The following is a 12,117-nucleotide window of genomic DNA, read 5'->3' on the forward strand; positions in this document are numbered from 1 at the left end:
ACTCTAAAAATAATCTTAACTATATTATATTCTCTAGTTCTTACCAACTTACTATAGCTTTAATTTTTCTTAAGTTTATACTAATATAACCTAGTTAATAAATCTAATAAAATTAGTCTTTTTTATAAAGAACTTATATTTTTTTAATTGCTACTAGTATCTGTTCCTCCTATAGTCTCTTTAAAACTTATTTAATATATTCTTTGTGCTCTTCCTTACTTATTAAGTAGATAATATTATTATTAAGGTGTTCTTCTAATACGCTGTTAATTTGCGTCTAAAACGTTACTAGTATATTTATAAACCTAAATTATATAACTAATAGTTTATTTAGCCCTTCCTTTAACCTAAAGGCCGCCTTTTATTTATTGTCCTTTTTAATCCTAATCTAATATTACGCCTATCTTAGATCTATCTTTATAAAGATTTATATATTATTTATCCTATTTTAGATTTTGCTAATTAAGGGTAAAAGATACCTATTCTTCTAAGTAATATTATTTAACTATCTATAGTTAATATATAGCCTAAGTTTTTCGTTCTTCTTTAGTATAAATAGTACTAGATATTCTACTAATAACTAGAATAGTCTAATATACTCTTTTTATAGGGTTTCCTAGATAACTCCTTAAGTGCTCCTAACTCTTCTTCTGTTAGCTTATAAATTAGAAAGAACTTTAAACTAGTTCCTAGTTCTAACTCTATTTTATAATCCTATACTATATACTTTAATAGCTTTTTACTTTCTAGGCTCTATAGCTTCTTACTATACTTATTATAGCACTAGTAGAAAAGGTAGAACTTAGTTAGCAGAACTTAGCAGAACTTTACGATTATATAATTGTTATAATACTAGTAAATTGCCATAGATTACTATAGATTGCGGTTATATAACGCGAAGTTCTTATAATAGGACTAGCCTAGTTATAGTAGGAACGTCTTAGTAAAATACTTAATAGATAAATTTAAACGCTTTAAGCAAGTTCTGCTAGAAGCAATTAAATTCTACTAAAATCCGCTAAAGACCGCGTGCGTATATGTGTATATATCGACTACTAAGACCCCTAACTATTTAAATATAAGATTCTCTTGTTATTCCTTTCTCTTCTTTACATAATGTCTTATTCTCTATAAGAGCTATACCCCTAGATTTAGATAGAATATATTTTATTCCTTTAAATCTACTCTAAAGCCTCTTTATACTCTTATATTACATTATATTAATATAACTACTATTAAAATAGCAAACGAACTTAAACCCTCTATATTAATTACGAATATTATAGCCCTAATTAGAGAGTAGTTATCTATAATATAATAGTCTTTTATAGATGCCTTAGCCTAGAAACGGGCTATATTAAAGGCTTAGTACTAGCAATTAATAGAAGTAATCCGCGAAGAACTCTATAATGTAAAAATACTTATATTAAAGACTTTAACACCTCTTATAAATAAGATTAAAATAACTATATTTAAACCTAACCTATTAAACATAAATTATAAACTAATAATAGTAGCTTAACCTATATAATAAATCTAATACCAATTATAAAATCTAAAAAGCTCCTTAACTGTTACGGCACTGACCTAACGCATACTGTTTTATACTATCTCGTACTATTTCCTACTTTTGGCTAGCCTACCACTAGTGACTTAGCGGCCGGCCCTACTATTTATATACAATACCCCCTTTCTACCTTCTTCCCCTCTTTATATTATAACGTAGTTATTTAGTCTACTTTATTATAGCACTATAACAGTTTATAGTATCTTTAATTTGCGCCCTGTCGCGATTACTAATTCTTTATACCCTAGCCAATTAACCTCCGCCCTAGAGTAATCGTGACCTGCATATACCTCTGCTAAAACTAATATATCCCTAGTATAGTCCTAGAATAATCCTTAGTTTTTACCTAGCGCCTAGATAGGCGACACCAACGACACCAAAATAGCCGAAACTTAGAACCCCCGCGACGTTTTCGTAGACCTCTTTATAGAGATATACCTTAATATCGCGTAGATAATCTACCGCTCCCTACTATACCCTAAGACCTTTAAGCCTAGTAAAGCTTACTTTACCCTTATTAACTATACTAATAAGTTTCTTAATAATATTAAAGTAGGACTATAGTATATATATAACACAAACACCGCCAATAAGAAAGCTAATGAAAACCTTAGTGCCCTTATTGCTTCCTAGATAGGAACTATTAACTCCTAAGTGGAGACTATTACCGTTCTAAAATAATTAACCCCTATAATAACGGTAGTAACCTAGCAGAAAAAACGGAGATCTAAAGACCCGCTAATATTTAGCGGAAAAGGCACTCCACTAAAATAATAAGCTAATTTTAAGACCTAATATATTAAGATTAAGGGAGTCTTTAACCGGGACTAGAACTACTTTAATATAGTTTAGTCCCAGATTCTTTACATTTTAGATATACTAGAGGATAAAGCCTATAAGTTTATTAAGTAGGGCCTAGAGCTTATATATAAGAACCCAAACAATATATCTATATAGAAATGGCCTACTAAGGAAGATATACTTAAAGACCTTACTACCTATAATGGAACCTTGTAGCAGGTATTACAATAGGCTTATTAATAGGCTAGGTATATAGGTAAAGCAAATAAAAGAGTTAATAACGTAATAATAACTAGTGGAGTGGTTGCCTAATAGATTAACTTTAATTATATTCTAAGAATTACTATAAGGAAGGAACTATCTAGGTAGGGATTAAGGGTCCTTAAATATATAACCGTACTCCTATAAAATCCTCCTTATACGTAATATACGTGTTATATATGTTATACATATATTTCCCTTATACACTGCGTATACTACGTACAACGTTATATAACTTTAGTTACTATTCCTTATTATATAGCTCTACCAGATCTATCCTAGACCGTGCCTAAATTAACTAACTAGCTTCTTTTAACTCCTCTCTAAGTAGTTATAACATTATACTTAAAGCGTCCGTAACACTATCTCCCTCCTCTTTATCTTCGTCCTTAAAGATCTTAAACATCTCTAAGTTGTTTACTAGAGGTGTAATATCCGTCTAATTAATTTGGTTAATATCGTTACTTATTATACCTAAGGCTCCTTCTTCTTTGTAGGCGCAACGTCGTGCTTATACTATTGCTGCGATACTATCTCTTAGTGAAATTATACTGTCTCCGTGTTCTTACTATTTAAAAGAGGGGTTAGTCTATATTGCGTTAGCGAGTCCATCTTTGCAATAACCGTTCTCTTACTTAAAGTGCACTAAAGCAAATATTTATTCGTCCTATGACGTTCACTTTATCTCTAATACTAAATATACGCAACCTATTACTCTTAATAGTCGTCTAGTTCCCTAATTAATTTATCTTAGGGTCTTATATTTAATCTACTGCTACGCGGCTAGATAATAAACTGTTTATAGCTCTGGTAGAGTTACGCTATTCTTATAATACAGAACGGGAGGCTGCTAATGCTTAGTAACGGGCCCTTAAGTCTTATCTCGTGGTATCCGCTTAGTTAATCCGTCTTAAAAAGGTTTATAAAAAGGTTCGTTTTAAGAAGTAAAAACTTATAAAATAGGGTCTGTAGAAACTTGGTAATAAGAAAGCTAACTCTTCTCTAGTTAAGAAGGAAATAGTTCTAAGTAATTTAGTAACTGCTCTTCCTAGGTCCCCCTTAGGTGACTTATTCTTTAGCGATTTTTCCTTATTAATACTACCTAACCTATTTTCTCCTAATACTCCTATACCTTTCCTATAGCGTTCCTTAAATTCTCTAGTAGCTCCTAGGTAGTCTTAGTGTAGCCTATCTACTTAACTTCGTACTATATTTTATTGTTAATGTCCTTATAACTAACGATCTTTAAAACTTACTATTTATCTTCTTCCTATCCTCTATACGTGTCTTCTTTATAGATTAGTAGCTTAATATTTCCGTATACTAGCTTTAGCATTATAATATACTATATAGGATAAATCTTTATTTTAGCTGGTAAGTTTAACTTAAATATAACTAGTAAAATCCTCTATATGATTTTAAAAGGTCCTAGTTTAATATAGTCTAACTTCTTACTTAGTTGTCTGCTTTTGAAATTTTTATATAGTAGCTACACTTTATCTCCCTCCTTAAGATCTAGTCCCTTAGATCTCTTAGCGTTATAGTACTTTTTTATTCTATAAGGTCTGTATAAAGATTTATTAACATCTTTATTCTTTCTTTAGCTGTGCTACTCGTTTTCTTTACTTATTATAGTAACAACGATGTTTTTAGCTTATATCCGTAGTTTGCCTTAAATAGTAATATGCCTATTCCTTCTTATAGTGTTGTATTATATATAAACTATATAACTAGTAATAATAATACCCAATTATTTTATACGTAATTAATATAATGTCTTAAATACTGTTTTAGTGTCTAATTTAGTCTTTCTATTTAACCGTCTATCTATAGATAATATGCAGTAGAAGTTGCTGCTCTAACTCCTTATTCCGCTAAGAATACCTCCTAAAATACTGCTATAAATCTTAGATCTCTGTCTAATATAATCTTACTTAGTACTCTATATCTTATAAATACTTCTTTAATATAGATTTTAGTGACATCTTCTACTAATATTTTCTCTATATATACTATAAAGTATCCCCACTTCGTAAGCTTATCTACTATTACTAAAATTATATTATAATCTCGTCCAGTAATAGGATCTCTTAACTTTAGTAACTTAACAATAAAGTCCTATAATATAACCTCCTATAGTCTCTCTGGTATTTTAATAGGTTATAGCCCTCTATATAGCTTATACCTTATTAGTTTATTCCTTTAGCAATCTAGATATTCTCTTATAACCTTTCTTGCTAAGCCCCAGATTCTATTAATAATATACTCCTTTTAGAGTCTTAACACTAAGCCTATTACTCTATTATATCCTTAAGTTATTCCCTTATAGAAATCTTTTATAAAATACCCTGCTATGCTTCTTAGGATATACTTCGCTTCTTAGTTCGTATATATATCTATCTATAGATCTTCTAGCTATACTTCTAGAATTCTTTATACCTAAAAGCTCTTTAGTGTTTTATAAACTCTATCTAATTCTTCCTAAGTCGCTATAATTTTTAGGTAATTATATCTAATTAATCCGTCTATATCTTTTCGCAACAAAGCCCCTAATAGCTTTTTATTATTTTGCAGTTTAGCTTTCTAGCTTAGAGTGTCTGCTTATATATTATCTATACCTTTAGTATACTAAATCTTAAAATAGTATTCTATAAGTATCTCTGCCTATCTAACCTGTCTTTAGTTAAGTTCCTTTATTATTAGGAATCCTATTAGGTTCTTATAATCNNTNTTAACTATAAATAGTTTCTCTATACCTTATAAGAATGCTCTCTATTTCTTTAGTACTATAACTATACCTAATAACTCCTTATTATAAATGTTATAGTTTAACGCTAGTAGCGTTATCTTCCGACTATAATATACTATTAGGTGCCATCTATCCTAATATTTCTATATAAAGTATGCCCCTAGTATAAAGTCTAATACGTTTATCTCTATAACCGTCTCTAGTCCTAGTTAATAGATCTTAAGAACTAGCTCCTAGGTAAATAACCTTTTAACTTCCTAGAATAATTTTCACTATTCCTTTCCCTATACCTATAGTTCTTCTTTCTTTATTAACCGCGTAAATGGTTTAATATCTTTTAACTATTACGCTATAAACCTCCTATAGTAATTGCAAAACCCTAAAAACAATCTTAACTATATAACGTTCTCTAGTTCTTACTAATTTACTATAGCCTTANTCTTCTTTANATCTATACTAAGTTAGCCTAGTTTAATAATAAATCTAATAAAATCGGTCTTCTTAATAAAGAACTCGCATTTCTTAATTACTACTAGTATTTATTCTTCTTATAGTCTCTCTAAGACCTATTTAACATACTTTCTATATTCTTCCTTAGTTATTAAATAGATAATAATATCGTTAAGATATACTATAATAAATTCATCTAAGTGTTCTCCTAATATATTATTAATACGCTTCTAAAACGTTACTAGTACGTTTATAAGCCTAAATTGCATAACTAATAGCTTATATAGTCCTTCCTTTAACCTAAAGGCTACCTTCTATTTATCGCCTTCCTTAATTCTAATCTAATAGTATACCTATCTTAGATTTATCTTTATAAAGATTTACACATTGCCTATCCTATTTTAAATTTCGCTAATTAAGGGTAAAGGATACCTATCCTTTCTAGTAATACTGTTTAACTATCTATAGTTAATATATAACCTAAGTTTACCATTCTTCTTTAGTATAAATAGTACTGGATAACCCGCTAATAACTATAATAGTCTAATATATCCCTTTCGTAAGTTTTCTTAGATAAACTCTTTTAACGCTCTACCTTCTTCTTCGGTAAGTTTATAGGTTGGAAAAAACCTTAAACTTATTCCTAGTTCTAACTCTATCTTATAGTCCCATACTATATACTCTAACAGCTTCTCACTTTCTAGTAACTATAGCTTTTTGCCGTACTTATAGTATCTCTTTAGTATATAACTTAATCCTTTTTCCGTTTCTTTATAGGTTGCTCCTACTTAGTACTATACTAACTTGGTTTATTATTATATCTTACAGTGTTAAATATCTCTAATATTAACCTACCTTATAATCTAATCGATCTTTAAATTATATTCCTATAACTAAGGCATCTTTAGTACTACCTTATCATTTCCTAATAGTAATATATCGAAAGACATCTTAATTTATCTCCTTTTAATAGTTAACTAAATAGGTCCTGTTTTAAAATTAATAATGCCTCCTCTATAGGCTATTAGATCTCCTAAAATTGTTACTAATAGGTAAGGGTACTTCTTTTTCCTATATAGTAACCCTATTCTTCTAACTGCTGCTAGCAAGATATAGTTCCTTATTACTCCACTATCTATTAATGCCTCAAACTATTAATCTTGCCACTTAACTTATAAATTTAGGTGTTATTCTTAAATTCCTTTAAGGGTCTAAGGCTCTACTACTAGTTCCCTTTAGTTCTATAGGCCTCTACTTTTCCTAACTATTAGCTGCTTAATCCTATTTATACTTAGTTTAACTTTAGCTAATACTTAGTTCGCTTTTTATCTTTAATATACTATAGATATATATTCTCTAGGCATTCCCACTACTATTATCCGTCTAGGTATTCTTCTATAAGGAATCTTCCTAGCTAAAGCATTAAGCTCCCTTAGCTTTATACTTCTACTAAGTGCCAACTATACATATACCTAGCGTTTTAATATTTCGCCTCGTCTAAGAACCAGTATATCCTTATTAGGTACTTCCGGTTCTTATCCTTTAGTGCTTTATATATATTATACGTATTATCTACACACATAATTTATGCCAATATATAATATGCTTAATATTTTAGGTCAACTCTTAGCTTATTCTCATCCTTAAGTTTAAACCTCTCTTATATTAATCTAAGCGTCGTAACTTCATTTATAGGTACTATAATTTACCTCTCACTTTTCTAGTCCTCTAATTACTCCTCTAGATCCTTTAATATTATAATTAAGGCTCCTTTAATATAACTTATAGCCTTTTCTATAATTAGGTAGTCTTAGATAACTTTTTTATCTAACTATATATAGAAATCTTCCCACTTATCGTTATACCTTTACCTATACTACCTTTAGTACAGCTACTAGAGTGTATACGGTTTATTTATAAGGAAGTATCTTCTTATTACTATATTATAATAACCTTTTATATATCATTCTTTAAACCTAATTAGAATCCCTAGATCCTCTTCTTATTCTAGTTTAGTAAGCTACTTAGCTCTTAATATGCCTACTCTAGGCCTATTAGTAATCCTTTATACAGGTGCTCTATCCCTTATATAACCTAGTATACTAGATCTCTTATCTAGTTTCTATTCCTACTATAAGGTTATTCTCACTCTAAATTCCTCTATAGTTTCTTTCTTTTCGCGTCTTATAAGTAGATCCTTAAAGTCGTCTTACTTCTTAATCTTATTAATAGTCCTTATTTATACTTTAAAATCTTGGTTTTATAGGATTCTTAATCCTAAGCTAGCTTCTATCTTAAGCTTTACTCCTACCTTAGTCTAACTAGGCTTAGGTGTTCTTATCTCGTCTTAAAAGTCTTAAATCTTACTTATTTCCTCTTAAGAATCTTATACCTATAGGAAACTCTATCCTAAGCTTATTTATATATCTTTAAACTAAGCTACTACCCTACTCTATCGGTTTCTATCTATTATAGGTCCTTAGGTATACCTTATCTCGTCTTAAGAATCTTAGTTATCTCTTATCTTACCTTAAGAATCTTAAGCCTTTAGCCTTTTGCCTTTATTAAGTGCTAAAGTAGTTTACTATTCTTCTTTTTTTTAAGTCTTATAAAGTAATAGATATTGTATCTAGTGGGGTCTTAATCCCTACTAATATTCCCTATTCTATAGTGGAATTATCCTTTACTTCTAGTATAATATTTCTAAGGTCTACGTACTCCTAGTAAGCCGCCTTTATTACCTTATCGTTATAAAATATTTCGCCTATGTTAAATTTATCGTCCTTAATATCTGATCTATAAACTAGTTTATTAGTTCCTTTATACTCTATAGGTTTTAGCTCTTATAGCTAATAGCTTACACCATACTTAGCGTCTTTATAAATTTAGTATATGTTATTATAACAAAACGCGAAACTTCTAATTAAACACTCTTTTGTTTCTTATAGTATACTATTATCCCTCTATATATATATGTCTTCTACTACTAGTCTAGTTCCCCTTATTATATAGTAACTCTAACTATCTTTATAATCCCTTATAAAATAACCTTATTTCCCATAATTTATATAAGCTTTATCTTTAAACTATTAACTTTATTATAGAGTCTGCCTAAATATCTTCTGCTACTAAGATCCCTAGTTTAGCCTTTACTTTTTAGTCCTATAATTACTAAATCCTTAACCTCTAGGTTTCTACGGTTTCTTACTCCATCTCTTATAGGCTTCTTTAGTACTACTTAGGTCCATTAGCTTTACGCTATACTATAGTTTTTAACTTAGCTTTAGTTATTATGTACTCTACGCCTTATATAACTATAGAACTCTATTCTAGCCTCTTTTAGCCTATTCCCTTTAGTAGATCTAATTGTTAATCTTAATTACTTAATCTATTAACTCCTATAGGGTATCCGCATCTTCTATTAGAATAATTACGTCCTAGACTTTAGCCTTAAGTCCTTATTTATACTGTGCTATAAGCGCCCTATTATTCCACTTAACTTATATAGCTAATATCTGGAACTATATTATGTACTTAATTACTAAGGTCCTTTACATAATATCTTAAAGTTTTCTTTCTACTGTAGTTACTGCCTCTAGGTCTCCGAATATTTATATAAGTCGCTCTATAAACCCTTTCTAGCTTAAGAATATAAATTATACCTCTTAATTAGTAGTCGTTATTCTATTTACCTATATTTCCGTAAGATAAGGCTTAAACTACTTAAGTGCTCTTCCTAATAGGAATAGTCCTATATAGGCTATTCGATTTATAGGTATTAGTAGCTTTACCCCTTCTTGCGTGACCTTAAAGTGTATTTATATAAGAAATCCCTTAAGCTTTAATCTCTTTCCTAAGTATCTCTTAATTAATAGTAACTTAATCTTTACTACTCCTATCCTATTAATCCTTTCTTCTAATACCGCATTATTAGTTATTAACTAGTTAACTATCTCTTATAGCTGTCTAACCGTTACAAGTTGCTACGAATTAGTATCTATTATACTAGTATCGCCTTCTAACCTTAAAGTAGTTGCCGCCGTTAATAGTGTTATAGTAGCTGCTTTTAGTAGTATTTTATTTAACTTCTTATATTAACACCGTAACTAGGTAGTGGTTATATAACGGAACCTTATAGTAGGTACTACGATAGGCTTATTAATAGGCTAGGTGTATAGGTAAAGTAAATAAAAGAGTTAACAACGTAATAATAACTGGTGGAGTAGTTACCTAATAGATTAACTCTAATTATATTCTAAGAATTACTATAAGGAAGGAACTATCTAGGTAGGGACTAAGGGTCCTTAAATACATAACCGTACTCCTATGAAATCCTCCTTATACATAATGTACGTGTTATATATATTGTACGTACGTTTCCCTTATATACTGCGTATACTGCGTATAACGTCATATGACCTTGGTTACTATTCCTCGTCATATAGCTCTATTGGATCTATCCTAGACCGTGCCTAAATTAACTAACTAGCTTCTTCCGACTCCTCTCCAAGTAGTTATAACATCGTACTTAAAGCGTCCGTAACACTACCTACTATAAGGTCCTTAATATAATCTAGGTTGTAAAGAATAACATCGGGAAAATATTCGCAGGATGAGATTTAAGTAGACTTTGGTTTTCGCGTTTCGCGTAATTGACATGTAATTTAACTAACTCGACATGTAATTGACCAACTTGACACGCAATTGACCAACTTGACACATCTAAAAGTTAAATACAGTCGCTTCGGAAAAGGATGATCAAATGTCAGAAACCATGATCAAAAACAGAAATTTGCCGAATCCTTACCTGTTTGAACCCTTTTTCTGTACTCGCGCATGCCACTACCCATCACCTTATTATTACCTTATATTTGAAGCCATGGGTAAACCTACTTAGTTAATTAAACAGAAGTCGATTATACAAGCTCTAATTAACCTCAGCAACGACAACTTCTATATAGAAGTTAAGACCGGCGTTCCTTAACCTACTCTTTAACGCTAGAGGGTGAATTTAAAGAGATATGGCTAGATTGATCCACCGATTAAGGCGAATGGTAGGCCGCTGCTGCTTACGGATAAGGCCCTAGATGTATGACGTCAGGTGTTATTAATATTAATTTATTAACGCGTACCTTAGGGCCTTCTTAAATACCTTTTATATAGCCTAGACGCCTATTTTAAAGAGATGCTCTAGTTTCTATATGATGAATATAATATAATAGTGGCACGGAGTACGCTATCGGCTGAATTAAAGCAAAGGAGATAGAGTAGAAAGGTTATAAGAATGATTGCGTAATAACGCAACCTAGGCCTAAGAGACAACTGGATTATTCGAATCTGTGACTATAGGCGCGATCAGTTTGTTTTTATTAACGAATTGGCTTATAATAAGAAGACAATAGATAGGAAGTACGGGTGGGTACCTATTAATAAGCCTGCTGAAGAAATGTCGGAATTAAAGAGATCTAAAAGATGGAGCTTACTGCCAGCGTATACCTAGCAGGGCTATATGCGTAGTTAGTTAATATATTAAGGCGCCATTAACAGGTTATTGTTTATTAAGTAGATAAAGAACGAGGTTCTTACTTGTATACAGCCTTATCTACAGCCTTATTTAGTTCTAGTAATAGATAATATATTAATCCATTATAATGAGGTATGTGGTAACCATAAAGGATAGGCGCGTTAACATTGCTGCTTACTTAAACCTAGGAAGTTCAACGCCTCTGTAACGCTGCTGGTGTTAGACTTAAATATCTTCCTCCTTATTTACCCGATTTTAATCCAATTAAGGCTTCTTTTTACGACCTAAAGCAGTAGCTGCGTACTCATTGATTTAAAGCTAAACTATAGAATAACTTTAGCGACTTTTTAAACTATGCGGTAGAGTAATAAGGATTTAATAAAAGGGCGAAAGGTCATTTCTTACGGGTAGGTATTAAGAAGTAGATAAAGGGAAGGATAAGGTCTATTGTTATATAGAGCGCCTACTAATTAAGACGTCAAGTAAGGCCTCTGCTGTAGCATTATGACGTCGCCAATCTATTCTAAAGTCCTCCAAGTTATCTACTATGCGATTAATGAGCCTGTACGTCAAACCAACCCTATACAGCTTTACATGGCCTATATTATTATTAAGCAGCGCCTACTTAAGTATCTTAAAGGTATAGTACTTGTCAACCAAAATTAACTCTACTTTAGTAAAGGCGTGTATAAAAGCTGGATAACGGCTTTATAGCTATTTAATAAAGGCGCTAAGCTTATTATTTAATTGTTTAATATCGCTGCG

At 30.7% G+C, this 12,117-nt stretch overlaps 1 protein-coding gene across 1 annotated transcript; it reads left to right on the plus strand.

Annotated features, from left to right (window-relative positions):
* Positions 1-11,127: 11,127 nt before the first annotated feature.
* On the plus strand, positions 11,128-11,328 carry K441DRAFT_550429 (uncharacterized protein; the record flags this gene model as incomplete). The annotated part of the gene is made up of 1 exon (XM_067643056.1): positions 11,128-11,328. A coding segment is annotated over one exon (201 nt), but the record flags the coding sequence as incomplete, so codon positions are not given.
* Between the last annotated feature and the right edge of the window lie 789 nt (positions 11,329-12,117).

This window comes from Cenococcum geophilum (assembly GCF_001692895.1).
Source record: "Cenococcum geophilum 1.58 unplaced genomic scaffold K441scaffold_12, whole genome shotgun sequence".
Taxonomy (NCBI): domain Eukaryota; kingdom Fungi; phylum Ascomycota; class Dothideomycetes; order Gloniales; family Gloniaceae; genus Cenococcum; species Cenococcum geophilum.